The sequence below is a fragment of the Lissotriton helveticus genome, chromosome 2_1, assembly GCF_964261635.1.
Source record: "Lissotriton helveticus chromosome 2_1, aLisHel1.1, whole genome shotgun sequence".
NCBI classification, from domain to species: domain Eukaryota; kingdom Metazoa; phylum Chordata; class Amphibia; order Caudata; family Salamandridae; genus Lissotriton; species Lissotriton helveticus.
Genome location: NC_136059.1, coordinates 1,000,701,889 through 1,000,723,805, shown reverse-complemented (window position 1 = coordinate 1,000,723,805; position 21,917 = coordinate 1,000,701,889). Strand labels below are relative to the sequence as shown.

General features: G+C 44.2%; 1 protein-coding gene across 1 annotated transcript in view; it reads right to left on the bottom strand.

Annotated features, from left to right (window-relative positions):
* Positions 1–21,917, bottom strand: part of LOC144820192 (transmembrane channel-like protein 2-A) — a 583,588-nt gene that overhangs the window by 14,929 nt on the left and 546,742 nt on the right. The window contains exons 14-15 of the mRNA XM_078677803.1: positions 21,197–21,436; positions 11,315–11,440 (exon numbers count right to left, since the gene is read on the bottom strand). Coding sequence (XP_078533929.1) covers positions 11,315–11,440; positions 21,197–21,436 — 366 coding nt within the window. The remainder of the gene's footprint in view (positions 1–11,314; positions 11,441–21,196; positions 21,437–21,917) is intronic.

Here is a 21,917-nt window from a genome sequence, read left to right as displayed (position 1 = left end):
TGAATTTTGTCTTTTTAGATGCCTCATACTTACAGCCTTCTCAAATTAAAAAGTAAACCAGATGAGAAAAAAATAGATTGTTTCCCCAAATGTTGTTCTTCTTTAATCCAATGCCTATACTACTACCTGTCAAACAAGAAATCTCCAAGACAGTTCTTGTTTTGCAAGACCTGCGTTTTGATATGCATGAAGAGCATACAGTGGGGCAGATTTATGATAACTGGTGCATCCCCAGGGATGCGCCAGTTATTTTGCGCCGCTGCTCCGCCACCCATGGTGCGCCGCATTTACAATGCGGCGCACCATGGGGCAAAAACGGCACAGATGCGTGACGCATCTGTGCCGTAGTCAAGTCAAGTCAAGATTTGTATAGCGCACTACTCACCCAGAGGGTCTCAAGGCGCTTGAGGGAGGGGGTGTACGTTACTTATCGAATATCCAAGTTTTAAGTTGTTTTCTGAAGGAGAGGTGGTTCTGTGTGAGGCGGAGGTGCGTGGGGAGAGAATTCCAGGTTTTGGCCGCTAAGTAGGAGAAGGATCTTCCCCCCATGGTGGATCTTTGGATGCGAGGAATCGCGGCGAGGGCTTGATTGGACGATCGTAGTTGGCGGGAGGGGGTGTAAAAGTTCAGGCGCGTGTTGAGGTATTCGGGTCCTAGGTCGTAAAGGGATTTGTGTGCGTGGGTGAGGAGACGGAACGTTATTCTCTTGTTGACAGGAAGCCAGTGGAGGGCTTTCAGGTGACCGGAAATGTGAGCTTGGCGGGGGATGTCTAGGAAGAGTCTGGCTGAGGCGTTCTGGATGCGTTGGAGTTTTTTCTGTAGTTTGGCTGTGGTTCCGGCGTAAAGGGTGTTTCCGTAGTCCAGTCGGCCAGTGACCAGTGCATGGGTGACCGTCTTTCTTGTTTCGGTGGGGATCCAGCGGAAGATTTTTTTGAGCATACGTAGGATGTTGAAGCATGATGATGAGACGGCGTTGACTTGTTTGGTCATCGAGAGGGAGGAGTCCAGGATGACGCCCAGGTTACATGCTTGGTCCGTTGGTTTGGGTGCATTTCCCAGGGCCGGTGGCCACAGTGAGTCGTCCCAAGCGGAGGGGGATGATCCTAAGATGAGGACTTCCGTTTTGTCCGAGTTCAGTTTTAATCGGCTGTTCTTCATCCACTCGGCCACTTCTTTCATCCCATCGTGTAGGTTGGTTTTGGCGGAGTTTGGGTTTTTGGTGAGGGAGAGGATCAGCTGGGTGTCGTCTGCGTAGGAGATGATGTTGAGGTTGTGTTGGCGCGCCATGGATACGAGGGGACTCATGTATACGTTGAAGAGGGTGGGACTGAGTGATGATCCTTGTGGAACGCCGCAGATGACTTCAGTGGCTACCGATTTGAAAGGGGGGAGGCGGACTCTCTGGGTTCTTCCGGCGAGGAACGAGATGATCCAGTTCAATGCTTTTCCTTGTATTCCGACGTTGCTGAGGCGTTGTATAAGGGTGCTGTGACAGACTGTGTCGAAGGCTGCGGAGAGGTCAAGTAAGATGAGGGCAGCTGTTTCTCCATTGTCCAGTAGAGTTCGAATGTCATCTGTTGCTGCGATTAGGGCGGTCTCGGTGCTGTGTTTGGCTCGGAAGCCGGAATGTGATGGGTCGAGGGAGCCGGTGGATTCGAGGAAGGCGGCGAGCTGACTGTTGACGGTTTTCTCAATGAATTTGGCAGGGAATGGGAGGAGCGAAATGGGGCGGTAGTTCTTAAGTTCACGGGGGTCTGCTGTGGGTTTCTTCAGGAGGGCGCTGAGTTCGGCATGTTTCCAGCTTTCCGGGAAGGTGGCGGAGTTGAGGGAGCAGTTGATGACATCTCGGAGATGGGGTGCGATGATGGAGTCTGCTTTGTTGAAAATGTGGTGGGGACATGGGTCGGTTGGCGATCCTGAGTGGATGGAGTTCATCAAGCGGATGGTGTCTTCAGTGGTGATTGGGTTCCAGGCGCAAAGGTTGTTGGAGGGGGGTTTTGGTTCGGAGGCGGGTGGGGTGGACTGGTCGCCAAAGCTGTTATGTATGTCAGCGATTTTGTTGTGGAAGAACGAGGCTAGAGAGTCGCAGAGGTCTTGGGAGGGAGTGATGTCGTTGGTGCCGGCGGTGGGGTTGGTAAACTCTTTGACGATCTTGAATAGGATTTCTTAAGGTCATCATTGAACCAGGGGGCTTTTTTGCTACCTTGCTTGATTTGATGGTTTTTCAAGGGTGCTAATTCGTCGGCGCTGTGGGTGATCCTTTGTGTGAGGTTGATGGCTGCAAGGTTTGGGTCCAATGATTTGGCAGGAGGGTTTTGGTGAAGCGATGTGAAGAGCTGGTCGGTGGTAATTTTGTTCCAGTTTCTGCGGGGAATTGGTTGTGGGTGGTTGTGGGTCGTGGTCTTTTTGTAGTTGAAGTGAACGCAGCTGTGGTCCGTCCAATGGAGTCCTGTGGCGTGGTTGAAGGAGATGTGCTTGCTGGAGGAGAAGATTGGGTCGAGCGTGTGCCCGGCATAGTGGGTAAGGGTGTATACAAGTTGTTTGAGTCTGAGATTGGCGAGGTTGTCCAGAAGGGTGGTGGTGTTGTTGTCGTTGTTTTTTTCCAGGTGGAAGTTGAGGTCTCCCAGTAGAATGTAGTCCTCAGAGGGGAGGGGGTGTGGGCTGATGAAGTCAGTGATGTCTTCGCTGAATTGTGTGCGGGGTCCTGGTGGCCTGTAGATGAGGGTGCCTCTGAGTGTGGTCTTGGGGTCGGTGTGTATCTGGAAGTGAAGGTGTTCGGCGGCTGCGAGGTTATCGTCGGAACTGGTCTTGATGCGGATGGTGTTCTTATGGACGATGGCGATGCCTCCTCCTGTTTGGTTGATGCGGTCCTTTCGGATGATCTTGTAGCCGTCCGGGATGGCTATGGCGATGTCGGGCGCTGATGAGGCGTTCATCCAGGTTTCTGTAAGAAAGGCAACGTCCGGCGATGTGGTGTCTAGTAGGTTCCATAGTTCAGTTGCGTGTTTGTGAACCGAGCGGGTATTGAGCAGGATTCACTTCAGGTGGTTAGTGTCGGAGCTCTGTTTGGAGTTTGTGGGTTTGGTGTGGTTCCTGATGCAGTCGAACTTGCAGGAGTGGCAGGTGAAGGGTCCATGGGTAAGTCCTGGGGCGGCTAGGTAGCAGTCTGGGAGATGTCCGGGGTTGAGTGCAGAGAGGGATGCGGCGTCATACGTTATGTGGGTTGAGTGGATTTTGCGGGGGCCAAGGGGTTTGGCGCTGGGCGCGGACGGGCGTAGACGGGCTTACCATTGGCGCGCCTTTGGCGCGCATGGGGCGCGTCCGCTGCGCGTGAACGCTGCGCGCAAATGCATTCGTCATAAGTGGATAGTGGAGGGGGCGGAGCGAGGGAGGAGCAGCTGGGAGGCGGGAGCGGGGTGGAGAGACGGGCTATGAGGCACAACAACAACAAAATGGCAGCAAAAACAAAATCGAAACAGGGCGAGACTGGGGCACAGTCTGTGGTGTCTCCAAGATATGGGCAGAGGCACAATCCGGCACAAATGACTTAAAAAGCAATGCGAGCAGTGCAATACAATGTAGCTCCACGATACCAGGCAGCTCCAAATGACAGTGCAGGCAATGAGAGCAATGCAAAAACAATACAGCGCTACGATATCACAAACAATCACAAAAAATATCACAAATAATAATGCCAGCAATGCGAGCGATGCGCAAATCAACTATCAGCAGCAGTGATCGGAATTAGCGTAATATCGCTACGATACCAAGAGCCAGGGAGCGTGGGGAGCGACCGCTTCTGAGCGAGTCAGGAGGTAAAGGTGGCGCATTGCTGGAGTTGCGTCGCAAGCTCGACGCAGCTCCAGCAAGGCTCGGGAGTGCCCTATCTGTCCAATGCTGCGTCAAGACCTACGCCTGCTTCAAGCAGGCGCAGGGTTTTGACGCAGCATTGGCCTGAAAGTGACTGAGTGAAATCTTATAGATTTCACTCAGCCACTTTTGCGAGGCGCACCTGCCCCGGAACGACCACCCTGCGCCGGAACGCCCACAAGTGGCGCAGGGCTTTACAACATGACGCATCTGCCTAGATGCGTCACGTTGTAAATGGGTCGTAGGGATGTGCCACGTTTACGCCGCAGTTGCGTGATGCAAACGTGGTGCATTCCCAACATAAATCTGCCCCGCAGTATTTTCCATCTGGCAAGGGTAAGTGCCTACTCACAATCTCACTTTATTAAAATACAATGTGGTCTTCCCCTCCAAAGGGTCCACAGGACTTTGACCACAGATACTTGGTGTTGGTGAAAGTTACATTTTTGATAAATTCTTGTTTTAAGATTTGGGCCCGTCTTACACTGGTCAGTCATACATTGGGAAGATTCATTAATCGGGCAAATGTAGCAGCAGTTTGTGGAAAGGTTTGAATGGTGTGACACATTTTGAGCTGCACCCAAACCAATTATGCAAAGATCACACTTTGCGTAACACGTTCTGATTGTCAGTGTATTTTGACAAGGAATCGGTAGCTTTGGCTGATCAGGGTTTGTTTCATTCCACTCATGAAAATGAGAATGAAGACAGTGGTGTGAGTGGAGGAAGGCAACACGTTCCACATTCTGGGCGTTGAGCGAAATAATAATTTTGGATATATTTGTCTTCAAAGTTTTGGCTGCATATCTTCCAACCTATGTAGTGAGAGTGACCCCTTTAATTTTTCCTATCTGAGCCAGATTGCATGAAGTTTTGGAATGTAAGGATTTGTGTTTTTGTTCGTACCCCTAAAAAATACATCTCCTCTTAGTGGAGATGTAGGAGGGCAGAGGCATGGAGAACTGTCTTTAGAGATGCTAGAATAATTTAAAAATCCCTGGAGTTTCTGTAATTAAGTCAGGCTAGAACCAAGAATTGGACCACTTCATAGGTCAACCTGGTGTGAGAAGAATTGGGAGAGTGTGGATGGAGGCACTGAGCAGAAAGTAAGTTTTGAGTGCATTGAATTTAAATGATGAAAAGTCACCTAAACATATATGTAATTGAAAGCTTTGCTCTGGAGTGGAGTCCTACCAGTTTAGTTATGTATCATCCATGTTTTATAGGTGTATTGTGCCCAAGCTAGAAAGTCCCCAAGAGATTTGAGAAATGCAGTAATGGGAGAATGGGCTAGAAACGATAAACAAAAACAGTCAGGAGCTACCAACTGTTGCGTGTTGAGCACGTAACCTTGGATAAAAGCAAACTACTTAACCTCCAATGGCTTGCGAACTGAAAAATGGCAATTTTACAGAGAATAAAATGATGATTGTTTTGCTCAAATACACTTCTATGCAGAATACACGCTTTCTGTGGTTTTCACCAAAATACCTGAAAAAAACCAATGGAAATTTCACTTATTTTTCGGAACATTTGCACTAACAAAACATTTGCAGTTTTTTTCTGCCATCAAGCATATAATCGTAGATATTTTTACCCCCAATTGTTTATGTAAAAGATATGTTCAGTTTTTAGGCACTTTTCTAATTTTAAGAAAATTGATACATTTCTAAAGAATCTCTCATAATTATGTGAAATTTGCATTAGCAAACACAAGGAGAGGATGAGGGTCCCTTGCTCACTTTGCCACTGGATTCAAGATCGCCTGGCTGAGTAGGGCTGATAGCCCGAGACCGGTCCCAGGATGCTTGTTTCCGGTACAGGGAAGACATGGCTTGGCAGTTCGGGCTGGACTGTTCCCATGAGGCACAGGGTCAAGACTGATTTGCATATAGCTGTATCTGAACTGGGGTGGCGAAGTGAGCTAAAGAACGATGATGGATCCAACCCAGATCTGTGACTGGAGGTGAGTGTCTGAAAAGGTACAGCGCTCAGTCCATCATCTCCATGTGTTTATTTTGTTTGCCGTAAGTTGGCAGGGTATGCCCAGAAGTGGGTCCCTTGCTCACTTTGCCACTGGATTCAAGCTAGACAGGATGATGAGGGATGTTAGTGACTGGGGGTGAGTGTCTGAAAAGTTTCAGCGCTCCATCCATCATCTCCTTGTATTTGCTAAATTTGCATTAGCAGCATCCTCCAATTTGGGAAATTAATAGTAGCAGCAGGGTTTGAGAATAATAATAAAGGGGGATGGTGATAGGTTAAGAAGGGGTGTGAATAAGACAGGAGAGCTCAGATGGTGGAAATTAGGCAGGGCAAATAGAAAATTGGAATAATCGGAGAAGAAGGACGTTTATTGCTAACAATGGAGCACAAACATAACAGAAAATGAGGGAATGTGTGAAAGTTGAATCAGGAAAAAAATATGACAGCCAAAATGTTGGTAGAATGTGAATGATGAAGATGTTATGTTCATAAAAGAACTGCAGTGATGGGATTCGAGAAGGCAGAGATAAGTAAAACAAGAATAGGGTTGAAGAAGCCTGAAGGTGAGGGATATCAGACAATAATATAGCCTGGAAACACATAAAGATCTGTAATGGGGAAGAGATAGAAATACACAAAAAAAATCTTTAGTAGACTAGGTAGCAAGTGGTTTGTGACATATTTAGCAGCAGAGTCCCCTGACAGCAAACTGGTTGGTGGCCTGAGAGATTGATGATGAGTTGTTTCCCTTTTGTAGCACGACGAATGCTAACACGCTGGAAGCAGACAGGCCCTCATGACCCACTGAAACTGCAAGCCATCGATCAACCTGGCACCTCAATGTGTCTCAGCAGTAGACATCATGAGAGCCCTACATGAAGCCTTGTCTCATTGCAGAGAGAGTTGCAATACTTCACCTAGCAAAGTTTGCCCATAAGCCTCAGCCATCATGAGATATACCACTCAAGATTGCCTAGTAATAAAGTAAAAAAGCTGCCTAGTAATAAAACTCAGAAAAACTGTGCAGAAAGCAGCAGTCCTCTGAAGAATCCCTCAGTACATATATCTATTTGGGTTGCTTAAGTTTTGGAGTTAAATGATTTCCATCAATAACATTCAGACTTTACCCTTTATGAAGGGGTCAGGAAAAAAAGAGCAAGAATATTCTGCTGAGGTGGCTCTAGTGCAAATTAGTTTAAATTTGACACTTCTTATATAGAGATTTCTATTGATTCAAGTCACTGACATAAAATATTATATAAATGCTAAAATGTTATTGTTCTACTTCTTATTCTATTAGTACTATTACTGCTACTCTCACTACCACTGAAATAATAATTGCAATCCCAGATGTCTTTAAAAGCTCTCAGTTTCAGGCAAAAGTTGTCTCTTTGGCAATAATATTTACCAGGTTGATCGCTACAGAGTCACACAAGTGGCCTTAACATGCTGAACAAATATCAAATAACAATAAAAATAGTTACAATGTGTGTTAGCTGCCCGTGATGGGAAATACGCACTTGAACTGCTGCACACCTTTGACACTGAAACCATCTTTGACCTTGCTTAAAACCACACCACAAAGAGCCCAGGCAGTTGTGGTAGGACCACTTCACTGCAGTTTCTCTTTGTGGAGATCCGCCATGACTGTGGACGCTCTTTGTGAATTTCTAATTCCTCCTGTGTTGCGTTTGCTTTGTCCTGAGATGTGTCACAAATAAACATGTATCCAACTTAGAGACTGTGTTGTAAATAGGATGGCCACAGATGACAAGATACTTCTAGTTGATTACATGTAGATTTATTGTAGGACACAGCCGAGCATACAACCTCGCCAGCTGACCAGACCACCAACTGACACTAGTGGAATCCTCCAGGTAGAAGTCAGAACATACATAGGCATTGTGGTAGACAGAGAACAAGAAAACACAAAGAAAGGACTAAGACAAAAGACAACCATATTACATGAAGAATCAATGTACAACACATCTCCCTCCTTTATAGAAAAGAAAAGAAATAAAGGAAAACAAAGATTACAATACAAAAGACTGCAACGACAACCACAAAGACAAACGAGTATTCAGAGACACAGGAAGAAAAGAGAAGAGTGAGGTGAAACAAAACACTCAAACAACACCTACCCCATGTTGTACAATAACAAGATAAATCCGAAATATCATTACACTCCATTCCCCTCCCTTAGAGATTGGGAGAAACACAATATACCCCAAGAAAGTTAAAGAAACCAACAGTTCCCTTTTTACGGACACACAGACAGTGTAAACAAGACCCCTCAAAATAAGGAACAACATAAGAAACTAAGCCTGGTAAATAACACAACTTTCCTTAAACAGGGTATACCTCAGGATAGACAACCAGGGAACTTACATGGCCAATGACCAATAAGAGCAGCACTAACACTACAACCTATTTCAGAAAAACCCTCCAAAGTAGGCTACACCACACGACAGCACAGGATGGTTAACCTGGAGATTGACTAACTACCAACACTATTTCTCCAAAGAAGGGTACAACACAGAGTTCAAACCCTGCAACCAAACCTACAGCATGCCCTACAAAGAGTATACCATGGGTACCAACAGGCCCCACACCCTCCCCAAAGAAGGGTACACCAATGGGTAAAAACACCACCATAGGAAAGTACAACAACAACAACTCTCACAGGTTGCACATGGAACTTATACACCAACATGCCCTACATAGGGTATACCATGGGTACCTCAAAACACTTTCCACACTGACCCCCAAAACGCTCAAAAGGTTAAACACACCAGGAAAAACACATAAGCCCTCCTAGATAGAGTACATCGGAGGAAATGGCCCTGCAGACTAGAATGAGACACTAAATGTTAGTGCAACCTCATAATAAAGAATACAAAAGGAGAAGAGACCCCGTTGTGGACTTTCTGTCCAGACACTCACTTGGAACTTTTGTCCCCGTTGTGGACTTACCGTCCAGAGTCACACGTGGATCCTCTGTCCCCATTGTGAACTCACCATCCCGAGTCTCACCTGGAACCTCTGTCCCTGTTGTGGACGTACCGTCCAGAGTCTCACGTGGGACCGCTGTCCCCGTAACTTATCGCCAAGACTCTCACCTGGGACCACTGTCCCCATTATGGACTTACCGTCCAGAGACTCACATGGGACTAGGACCTTTGTCCCCGTTGTGAACTTACTATCCAGAGTCTCACTTGGGACCTCTGTCCCCGATGTGGACCTTCCGTCGAGACTCTCACCTGGGACCTTTGTCCCGGTTGTGAACATTTTGTTCATCTTGCAAACTTGACTCTACTTGCAAGACCATTGTCCATGCTCTGTTTTTTTTTTTCAGGCTCTTCGACCATCTTCTAATTGTGTGGGACTTTATTTATGTTCTAGATCCTCTGAACAGCCTCTGCTCCTTAACTGATTTGTGCTTCTCTTTCTTGTTCCTGGACGCACTGTACTTTTTTTTTTTTTTTTTTTTTGTGTCACACTTGGCTTCTTTGCCTCAGTTATGTACCCTGGTAATAATCCGCACATTGAAGTTTAACTAATTTTAATTTCCAGTTGGTAGTAAACAGCATAGGCAAAATGATCAAAATAATAGTGGCTTCACGAAACACAGTACATTTTCTTATGCTTGCTCACTGACACGTTTCTTATATTCTGCCAAAATATTAATAAATACAGGAAATAACCACTAGATGGCACTGTTGTTAAAGAGTTCACTGAAAAACAGCTTTTTGACTCCTGAATGGAATACACATTGAAATCGATATTCCTACATACAGCGTGAAACTGACAATACCTCATTTCTCCATATGTTTATGATTTCCGGCAGGCATCATTCTGAAACAAAACACACGCAGAACTCCTTTCACTTCTCTCACCGTCCGCTTGATTTTTTAAGAGTCTTAAAACTCGTGGTGAGTTAATGCAGCTCTAGACACCGCCCTTAGAGAGAGTTGCGTTGAGTTCAGGATTGTCATGGAAACAAAACAAAAAAAACCACGGAGAATGGAATTACAAAATGGATACTTGACGCTGCGCAGTGACGTTTCACGCAGCACGGCTTTCGGGATGATGCACCCAGGCTTCCTCCACACGCTGAATTGACGCTGGACACAGAACAACACTTTAGAACAGACTGCTACTCCGCTGAGTCCCACAGAGATTCTAATGCGTCATCAGTAGTAAAACTGCCATGGTGAAGATCGTATCAACACGAAGGGAAAATAACGGTATTAACAAGCACTAAAGATTCACAGTAGATGAACTTGAACTTGTTTCTGCCGTACGTGACTCTAAATGATTCATTTCATTTACAGATTAATGATCATGTGTCCACCCGATTCACTCGTTTTTCCAGCAGCTGTGCCTTGAACATTAAAAGTACTTAGTTAAAATCCATGCTGTTTCACGTGTCAAACTCTTCATTAGAAGCATTACAGGAAGCAGAGCAGAGGATAAATTCTTTGGATTTCTTTCTAAACATTACTGGTTTATACTCATTATTGTGATGCGTTACTCCATCATAGGCAATTCCCTTAAATCTTTGGTATTGGCTGCAGCTGGTTGGGGAACAGTTTAGTTTGAGTTTTGCAGTAACTTAGAAAGATTTCTCAAAATAACAAGGCGCTACAAATATTTTCAGATGGTTTTCTTCCTTTTCCACAACACTTTAAAGGTTTCTGGTTACTTCACTGCTATTACTTTCCTACACTATACATCTTGCCACAGTTAAAATTGCGCCATACTGCCAGCGATGAGTAATATACTCACAGTTCTTTTCTTGTTTTAAATTTCTTTGAAATACTCCTCATACATCTGGTTTCAAACTTCTTTTGATGATATTACCGGCAGCAGATAGGTGAGGAGCAGTGGGTTCTTTCCGCGAGGTGTAGCTCAGGCTGTGTTAGATGGTTTCTTCTCTGGTCTGGTCAGCAGAAAACGTCGCCAAAATGTTGTAAATAGGATGGCCACAGATGACAAGATACTTCTAGTTGATTACATGTAGATTTATTGTAGGACACAGCCGAGCATACAACCTCGCCAGCTGACCAGACCACCAACTGACACTAGTGGAATCCTCCAGGTAGAAGTCAGAACATACATAGGCATTGTGGTAGACAGAGAACAAGAAAACACAAAGAAAGGACTAAGACAAAAGACAACCATATTACATGAAGAATCAATGTACAACAGACTGATATAAGTAACTCTCATTCCCTACACTTATACCTGACTGATTGTCCTCAGGTGAACACTAGTTGGTATAACATTGTTCCTTAAACTTTTTTTACCTCCCATTTTCCATCAAATATTTTTTTTTTATAGCGGATAGATCACTTCCCACACTCCCAAATGTTCTCTAGACAAACCAGGCTTTGTTAGCAATTAGATCCCTGCAAGAATAAATATTAAGAAACCAAATTAAACATGAATCACTTACATCATAAGAAGAACGGCAGGTATGATCAGCCCTGGGTTTGCCACGTAGCCGAATATCTGTACAACAAATGCTGGGAAATCTGACTCCATGGTCTCCTGGATTACATCATACATTTTGTTTTTTCCACTAGAATCAAAACACAGGTCTCATTATCCTGGCAAAACTATGCGAATGTCAACCAGGCATAGCTGAGCATCCGTATTATGATGTTTCCTAATGCAGCTGGGAAAAACATAACTGATCTTGAAGTTATATAAGAATGTGATCATCAGTTTTGAGGAGGACAAAAATAAATTTGCATTGTATTTTCTCACACATGGAGGGGCTGTCCTTGAGAACCCACAACATAGCTTTGCAATGCAGATCTATATTTGAGCGACTTAAGAGGTTCAGCTTTCAAAGTAAAAGCCGTCCAAGAAAATATTTTTATATCAGAATGATATTGAATGGTCTAACCCTCTCCATGGAAGTTTGTTGAGATCTCCTGCCAAGAATAATTTCTTAAATGGGGACAAACTGTATATTTTTCAGCACAACTCTGAAAATATTGGAGCCAGATCACAAAGATATTCGTTCTTGAGTATAAGAAGTGCTACTCTTGTAGTATTATTTAAGGGGGTCTTCAATGCCTTTATGAATTGGTCACAACACGTTTAAACTAAGAATATCCATGGAATTTTTACATTAAATTAGCTCTGATAGAAAGACCTGTACTAATAAGAAGTCGAGCATTTGGGACATTTCAAAAAGTCATTCCTGAGTACTCCTGGGGCCATATTACATAAGGTGCCCCAGGGGCGCACCGGGCGCAGATGCTTGTGCGTCCCCTTCTATAATACCGGTACGCTGGCGCACTAAAAGTGCCAGTGCTATCAACAGAGGGTGTTCCCATATATGCATAGGAGCATGCCCTATGCAAATGAGGGAATTCAAAGAAGCCCCCAGAAGGTGCACTGATAAATTTAAAAGGTGGTGCACTATCAATGCGCCCCCTGAGAGCAGCCCTCTGCAGGGAGTAAAGGGGGTGACATGGACCCCCCAGACATCCCCTTTGAAAGTGCAGGCGGGTGCTGCCTGTACTGTGAAAACACGGAGCAGCTGCTTGGTGTTTTGACCTAAATGCGCTGCCCCCAGGGAAGCGCAAGTTCACAGCTTCCCCAGGACAGCGCACTCACCATAATGGGGCGCATTGGCATTGTTTGCGCTCGGTGCCCATTTTTAAAGGGGGCGCCGGGCGCAAACAATGCCAATACGTAATACCGCCCCTGTAGTACTACTTCACATACTCAAAAATGTTTTTATACATTTTCTCACAATAGTCTTGAAAGCCAAAGCGTTCACATAACATTTTGAACAACAGTTTATAACGTATTCCATTACTTCAGAATTTAGCACAGATTTGAGGAGTAATGTTATGTGCAGGCATGTAAAGAACATGTGCTTGCTCTATATCAAGCTGGATAGTAATTAGCTTTTTTTTTTTTAAAATCCCCATGCCTGTCAATGCACACAACTATTGGCCTGGAAGTCAGGACTAACAGAATTTATAACAACCCAATTTCCGATGTTATCTACATTTAAAAACAGATAGAGACAGGAAAATTAATGGTTTTCTGTCTGTATTTATTTGTAGAAATCAGTAAAAACGGAAAACAGGGAGCCTCAATAGTAATTCACTAGACTAAGTAGCAAAATCCTATTCACCTTCAGACCTCCCTCAGGTTGTTCCCCTTTAATCCTGTGTGTGGGATGTATGGCATTACAACGCTTGCTTTTACATCGCATGCTTTTACAACGCGAGTTTTACAACGCATACACTTACAACGCATAGTGCTTTGGGGCGCTGGATAGTGAATAGTTTAATTTACTATTCCAACTCCAGTCCCCGTGGATAGTAGGGAAGGTGTTGGACAGGAAATTAAACCTATTCCCTATCCTAGAGCGCCCCCCAGAGAAATGAGTTTTAATGGTTTGCGTTGTAAAAGTTGCGTCGTAAAGGCACTGCGTGGTAAAAGTTGCGTTGTAAAGGTTGTTTCCCCTGTGTATCCATTACAGCACTGAACCGCAGAAGGTGTTCGAAGAAGAAAAATAATTAAGTCCGCAGGGCTAAGGCCTCACAGGAAAGTGATTAGTGTGTTTTTTGGACTGCTTCTGGGTCTGTTTTACGATGTGCTTGGATAGTTTTTTCTGTTGATTTCTCTGATGTTAATAAAAATATGACCTACATCAAGCTCAAATCCTTTCAGTCGTCCATACCCTGCAAAACATTTGTACAGTGTGGCTCCACAAGTTCAATAAAGCCCTAATTTGCAAACATGGGCAACTTTTTTTAGCTTTGTGATTCACTAATGGGGGACACTTTTATTCTAGTGCTTGGGTCTATTTTGTGTCCCAATCCAACCCTGAATATAATGTGATTCTAATGGAATGCTGCAGAAGAGGCAGCTCACCTACGATATTGCTCGTGGGTCAACCCACCAGGCGAAGATGAGGAAGGAGGAGGAGAGTGCATACTGGTCTGCTGCTCTCCTACAAGTGACGCTGACAGAAGAAATGCTGCATATTGGATACACACCCTTGAAATGCTCTTGCAAGAGAAAGGCATCTTCAAATCCACCCACACATATACTCTGTGTGTGCCTGTGATGAGGTAGTGAGTGGCAGGTGCTGCCAACAGTGGTTGTTTTGTCAGAGCTCGGGTAGAGAAAGTGTCTAGACCTGAGCTCTGACCTAAACTGAGTCCAGACTTGGGCTGAGATCATCCCTGATCTCATTGACAGATTGAGAGGTGGGTGCAGGATGAAGGTATGGCAGTCATGAGTGTAAATCAGTATTTTTATTGTGTGTTTGCCTGCCCTCACTTCTGCCTGCCTTCTTATTGTTTGTTCTCCTCAGCCCAGACTGTCCACTGCAGACCCCGACTTGTTATCTGCTCACTATGTTTAACTGTTTAAGCTTCCGTAGAGTTCAGGAGACACAGAGCTGCTGACAGTAGCCCCTCGCCTCCTGAGGCCTGGGGTGACCTAGCACCATAAGACTTGCTCTATTCGGATGCAGCTCCCTTTTCCTTCCAGCCAGATGATGCCAGTACTGGACAATGTTGAGCCAATGGTAATGGAAACCATCGCTGAGATGGGAGACAGGATCACTGCCAACACCCATTAGGTCGAATAGGAGAGGGGAGTGGGCAGAGTCTGACAGATGCTAATGTGTGTATGCTTGTGTTGATGGATGTACTTGTGAACAATTGTATAAATGTGCATATGTGAGCATGTTTAAGTGATTATGTATTTCGATGTCTGCCTGTGTATGTGAAGGGTTACCTCTCTGGGAAAGAAGCTGATGGTTGGTGTGATAAAACTTGATGGTGACCCATGCCTGAAGTATATTTTATTGTCTGGCTAACCATGGAGGAAAACTGGCCATTCTTGACATACTGTGGGCCTTCTGGACAAAATTCTCCATCCTTGGTACGGTAGCCCTTGACATAGTGTAGGCTTCCTTGACAACGTTATGGCTAACAGTGGCCCATACAGTGAGCACACGTGACAACATTCTTTGCTCTCCCAGTAGTGGAAAATGATTTACACATTGTGAGTATTTTTGACAACATTCATAAACTCCCTAGCATAATGATGGCCCATCAGTCTGAAACTGTCCACGTGTGGCAGCAGTTTATTAGAATACTTTATGAAAATATACATTAAAGTAGGAGAATTAAACAGTTATTAACTAAAAATAAAGTGATGTCTGTTTGCTGAAAAAATATTGTTTTTTTCTTAAAAAGTATTAAGATTGGGTTATTAGTTGAGAGGGGTGAGAGCCTCCCAAATAATAAACACAATATTTCTCAGAGTGAATCAAAAAGTCACTAAACATACCTTTGCTTAACCCTCTAGTAACTTGGCACAAAAGAAGTCAAGCTTAACTTAGAGGCAATTTGTAAAGCATTTATGCAGCACTCACACACAAATGCACGGAAAATATAACACAAGAGAAAATCCAAACCAATTTAGAAATAATAAAGCAAACTTTAATAAATACAATGGCATAAAAAATTCAAGCAGCAGAACCAGAGATATTAGTTTTTACCATTTCAGGTGAAAATAACGCCAAACACCACAACGCGCCACTAAGAGTTATCTGGTTGTGCTCTAACTGGTTAAAGTTACATGTTCAGGCAGATTGCAATGAAGTGCAGGTCAGATAAAGGCACTATGTTTCTCCTGGTGAAGGGTTTACTGTCTCAAAGTCCAAGTCCACGTGAGGAGCCTCAGCTGGAGCTTCGTGTTGGCAAGGGTTGCAAGGAGGTAATTGTTGGTGCATGCAGCAGATCACTGCTGGAGATTTTCGTTGGCAGGATACACAGGCTGCTTGACATGAAGAGCAGGTCACCATCGGAACTTCGTGTTGGCATGAGATGCGTCGATCGTTGCTGATGCGAGGAGCCCACTCATAGTGGCGAAGACCCCCAAGTTCCTACGTTTTCACTTGCAGCTCAGTCTTGAAGAAGAAGGAGTACTTCCTGATGCCAACCAAGGATCCAGGACCTGGGGACACCTCTTAGTGATCATGAATCACTCCAGTAGAGGCCAGCAACAAGGCTTGTCACCTGGGTAGTTACAGGGAAGGCCTCTGGAAGCTTCCCATGCCTCTGTAGCCTAAAAAAGAGGTCAGCCAACTGACCGTTGAAGTCACCCCTGGGGATTCTGGTTTCAGGCAAAAAAAAAACAGTCTTCCTTCTTCAGACAGCAGGTAATTTCTTCTTCTGAATCTTCCACAGGTCCGGATGTTTTCGGATGAGAGGTTCTGAGGGGGCCATTCTTATGACCAGTGCCAGCCTTTAGGCGGGGGATGCCCCCTCTGTCTAACATTCCCCTTTTTCTAAGTTTGGCTCCAATATGTCTAGAGGGACAAAGGCAGGCAGGCATAGGCGTAAGCTTCATTTGACAGAGCAGGGGGCCTTAGAAGTCAGGAAGAAGGTGGGCATAGCTCTCAGGTTACCCTTTGAAGCTCAGGAAGGGCTGTTCAGGAGAGGAACACCCTGCCTCACACCCAAGGGCATTTTTCCCCATGCCTGTAAAGAAAACGCAACACATCACAGGTCAGCCGTTCACAGTCATATGACCCAAGACACTGTCAGAGTGCAATCCTTAGGGATGCCGTCCAAGGTACCAGCAAGGCAGTCCTTCACCTCCTTGTAGTTTCAGGGCAGCAGATCTGAGTTGCTTAGAAACTCTTCCATATGTATGCATTGTTTCTGGGCATCAAGCAAGGGGGTTCCCCTGACCATCTGGGTGCAGGGTACCACCCAGGTATATGACCACTTCATCCAAAGTGTGGCATATTCTTGTCCCAGAAAGCACTAGGCTCTCAAAATCCAACATGGAGAAAGTCTCTCCTTTGGGGTTAGATCTGGCGTAGCCAACCGACTGGTGTGGCTACGTTTCACTGACACAACCCTTCCAACCCTCTAACTAATCTAATTACTGAGACTGGGAGTACAGGATGTGGGGGTCATCCTATGCAGGTCTCAAACTGTCATCCTCCCTTTGAAGGCCAGTTTTGCTCCTCCACTCTCTACCTTTTGACTTCTGCTGCTAAAGTTTCCCACCCACAAGAAATTCATTTTCTACTCTGACAGGATACTTCACCCCTAGTCAAGCAGCTCTGGTACAGCCTGGGAGCGGCTGACCAATCAAGAGAGGAAAGCTGTAGAGCTGGATTTTGGCTCACAGGAAAGAAAGTTTAATACCTTATTTTCTGTAATAGTTATTATAAATCTAACAGTGGCAAATTATTGGATATATCGTAATGATTCATTATATACCTTGTAGTATATTTGTAGGTGACTTCTGTCAATATTTACAATTACATAACATATCTCAATGTTTGCCTATGGAGTCATTCACTACAGTTGGGGAATATGGAATTGGTAGTTTTTACCTCACCAGTGCTTATAAGACATATTTTATAATGCCCCTGCTTATAGCTACAAGGTACCCTGCCCCTGGGGCATCTAGCATGGACCTTAGGGGTGACATATATGTAAAAATTAGCTAGTTTGAGACTTTGGAAGTACCTATGAATTGAAAGTCGAATTTGCATTTACATTTAGGGCCCTATTATGATGTCAGTTGGAAAGCCTCCATCCGGAGGTCACAGGCTATTCGACCAACATACCTAGTTGGACTTCCGACCCCCTAATTACATTGTAAGCGAAAGGAAGTCAAAAAAGCCGGACTTTCCATCTGGCTTCCAATGGGCTCAAGCAGCCCGTCAGCCAGTCAGATTCATAACATTCAGGAAGTTGTTTCTGCCGTCAGGATTTCGATGTCGGTTTCAGACAGACTCTCCATGCCAGTCTTTCCGACTTGGAAAGGCTTTTGAAAAGTGACTTTGGGGGCCCCCTAGCAGGGCCCTCTTGCCTCTGCAGCCTACGGTTGTGGGTCTGGTGGGCACCCATGGTGTCTCTTTGTAAATCCCTGCACCCTGTGGCAGGCACTGTGAGGTACCTGCTACAGTTGGGAGGGATTTACACAAACTCCCATTTCTGTATGGGAGCTTGTGCTGTGGCTGGTTTCCGACTGCAGCACAAGCTCCAATAGGGAAATAGGAGTGTGCGACCGCACCATCTGAGCTTGCATCGTAATAATGCGGTTGGGACCTGTGACTGGAGTTAGGTTGGTCCTGCGGTGATATCAGTTGGAAGATGTCTCTGACCGACATCGAAATCAGGCCCTTAATGTAAAGTCAGTGGTGCCTTGAAACTTACAGCAGGCATCAGGGGTGGATTCTCCATTATGGCTCTGGGGAGTCAGCCTCCTGACATTTCCTTACATTCTTGAACAAATATTAAATAGATCAATTTATTTAGAGATAAGATCATATCTTTAAACAAATTGATGTATTTAAATCTGGGCTTTGTGTCCCAGGCTGTCTGCCCCGCCTCGCTCCGAAGCAGAAGATGGAAGCAGGACGGTAAATCAAATTTCTGAACTGTGATGCACGATGCAGGGCTTACTGTTTTAAAGTTCTTCATAATGAATCACTGCCATTTATTCCACAGCAGTATCCATTATATGCCAGGGATGCTTGCAGCATCATAGTTTTTGGTGTGGAAGTCTCCGTCCCTGCATGAGAGCAGCCGTCCGTCATTCACAGGCATAGATCTCACCCTTTCCCATTCATCACACATAGGAGTGGATGTGAGCACATGATATGGTGCCTTGTCCTTAGTAATGGTAAGTGTTAGAATGCTAATCTTCCATTATACATATTGTGCTGAGACCCCTCATCATTCATACCTCCCCCGCTGTGATATCCAGGAACTGATTGCACGTTGCTGGCCCCGTTAGGAGTGGAGCTGCTGCATTTGTTTCCCGCAAAATTGATCCAAAAGGCGAGCAGGATCGGGTTCTTGCTCCCTTTTGAAGTTGAAGCAAATATCCCAGTTAAGAGCAAAGCGAGAGAAATGTGCTTACAGTAGGCTGTTATCTGCTGTGTGACATTAAAACTGTCCCTGAGTATCGAGTCCTGCAGAGAAGTACATACGGTGCGCCTTAAAGCCTATCCAGACCAGCTGAGCTATGTTGTCTCATTTGGTATATGTGGTGCATTGCAGTTCTAATGTGGTCTGTGGGCAGAGTGTCTTTAAATCAGCTGCATGCCTCACTGTAATTACTACATGGTGCTTAGACTACAGACCAAAAGCATGCAATGCAGACTTTAACAAAAACATGGCATTAATGGCACAGTTTTATGTTATCAAGGTTTTAAGAAATAATACTCTAAAATGAAAAGCACTGAGTGTAGTTTTTTTAATTTGATTTACAAGATAAAGGTGGACATTAGCTATCATAGTAGTCCGAATCATGCCCTTCCACCCCATTTCGGCAGTCTCTGACGCCAATGACTTGCCCTTAACAACATTAATGGCAAAAACAAGGATTGGCTTTATGAACAATGAGTGTTAAAAATGTTAAGGCAATGCATGCAGCTATTTAATCATGGTGTGTTTCTTTCTGTATTGTTTTCCATACAGACTTTGATCTGCACATGTGTTTATGAGGGGCTTTGATTGAGAGCTCTGACACTGAAGCCAAAGCAAAGGGCATGTCAGTTTGTTGGCCTCTCTGCAGAGCACACAGAACATTGGTCATGTATTCCAGTTGTAAAAGCAATTTTGTGAAACTGTGTGTGAAGGGGTGCACAGATGGCAAAATCCTTACAGGGCAAAAGCAAAAGTAAATGAATTGCTTAAATGTGAGTGAGTGCGTGCAGTGTATATTTGGAAGTGTTGAAGTGAGGTAGATTCAAGGGAGTGCATTCAGGGAAGAGTGAAAAGAGGTTGCTGAAGAAGAAAGAGAGTTGGTTGTAGATGTGCAAATCGACGAGATGTGCAAAGAAAAAGGACACATATATCTAACATAAAGCGCACATAACTGAAAGCCAAAACTCCTTCCACAGGCCTCAATACTATTGAAATTTCAGAATTTAAACATTTTGAAGGTTAATTATTTATAAAAAATCCTTGTTGTTACTCATTTATGTTATACAGCTAACAGCCATTGACAAAGCCAATCGTACTGCCAGGTTTTACGTGTCGGTCAGTTGTTGTGGTTTATATCTGGATGCAATTACATCTCAGAGAGAAACCAAAATACCAGTCAGGTAGCACACTCGGGGAATCACAGAAACATATTTTATTTTACATGTTTCCTTTTAGAGAGTCAACAAATTTTTCATCCCACTTCACACCTTAACTGCTTCGAACGTTCCGCACCAGTGCGGAACGTTCTATTAAGCGGGCGGGGCCACGTCGGTCACCGGACGTGCGCAGCACTACGGAGGTAGTGCTCGCGACGGCTGTTGGCCGACACCCGCAGCGAACGGGTTAAAGACCTGTCTTCACATATTTCGATATGACTAATTGCAATCAGCAGCTGTGGGTCCTTCCCGAAACCTGGTTAGAGCATTTTATTCCAAAGTTGATGCCTTATGCAGAGCAAGACACTGGGCAAGCACACACTTTAAAAGGCTGAAGTTGTAGCGTAGTATAATTTGCACATTACATTAATTGTTGAATATATTATTTCAGTAAGATATTGGGTAGTTTTTTTAATGTGTTTAATATTTCAAACCTATACTTTCCACTGCTTTATAAGCCTTGCTTTATCACTGAATTAATTTGCTTTAAAATGCATGATTTGCCAATCTTTTTTTCAATTTTTTTCTCTGGAGTAGGATCCAGCTTTGACCCCACATTTGTCCATTAAGCTTGCCTGCGTCACTCACTACATAAACGTCATGCCAAACATTTAAGCCAACCACTTTCAAATGTCACCAGCCGTCACTGGGCAACTCTTCCTGGAAGAGAGAGTGTATCCAAATGAAAGCAAGTGAAAAGAAGACATGTAGAGGATGATAAATATGTTTTGAAAATGATAATCCATCTGAAATTGCAGATTGTATCTCTATAGTCAATATTAAGAGAAATCGTGCTGAAAACCCACTGACTTGCCACCATTTTGCGAAGGTTTTCTTGGAGAAGGTGAACCCCAAAACTCCTGGGAATGGAAAGGCATGACTGTCACACCACAAAATATTGCAAAATCACAACTTTGATTTCATGTAAAGCTCGACCATTAAAATGCACCACGTGGTCGTTTTTTCATATTGCTCAAAGGGAGAGAAAACCCCCAAAGCCTTCTTAAGGAGGTCAAGCTTGATCACTGTGTCAAAATCGAAGTAGTATTTTCTCCCCAATTCATTTCTAAATTTACTAGGCACCACTACAGTTAACCTTAACGTAAATGCGGTTAACCTTTGATTTAATCTCTTTACTGGTGATACTGCCATAAAAACAGTGTACCACAGTACCTGAATGGTCCACAGTCAAACGAAGGAGGCAGCGACATTATCGTGTAAGCTACCGGCAGCAGGCTCATAAAAAGAACAAGCAGCAAAAGCCCCATATAAAAGTTGTTTGATTTTGATGCTTTGAATACACGCTCATGGGGGACATTGCTGCTCATAACGGCCCAGACCTGGAAGTACATTGACGTTATCAGACGCAGTATATTCAGTCCAATAAGACCTGGTGCATAAAAGGCGCCCATCCTAAAAGAAAACAGAAAATACAAAGGGTTGTCAATAACTACTATAAATAAAGTACAGCTGGGCATACAAAGATCACTGCATGAATATGAATGCATGCGAGCACGTTTTCATATTTGCTATATTTTTATCATTTTAAACTAATGGTCTTATTTGCCCAGGACATTCTAATTTCACTCAAAATTAAAAGAAAACAGAAATTAGCGAACTGAACAAACTCACCTGGCCTTACATTTTTGAACATTTGTCTGCAAGATTAATCTAAAACATGTACCACATGGCCAACCTGCTTTTACACACCTTTCCATCCCTGTCTACGCTCTATCGGCTTATAAGCAAACATAATCTCTCTGTCACTCGTTTTGTTTTACTGCAAGTCATAGGTGCAAACATGAAAAGAGCACAACTCTAGTCATCGTGCAGGTCATCGATATGCAAGTTATTGAAGCCACACTTAAAGCCATACTCTTCACTAGAAGCACAG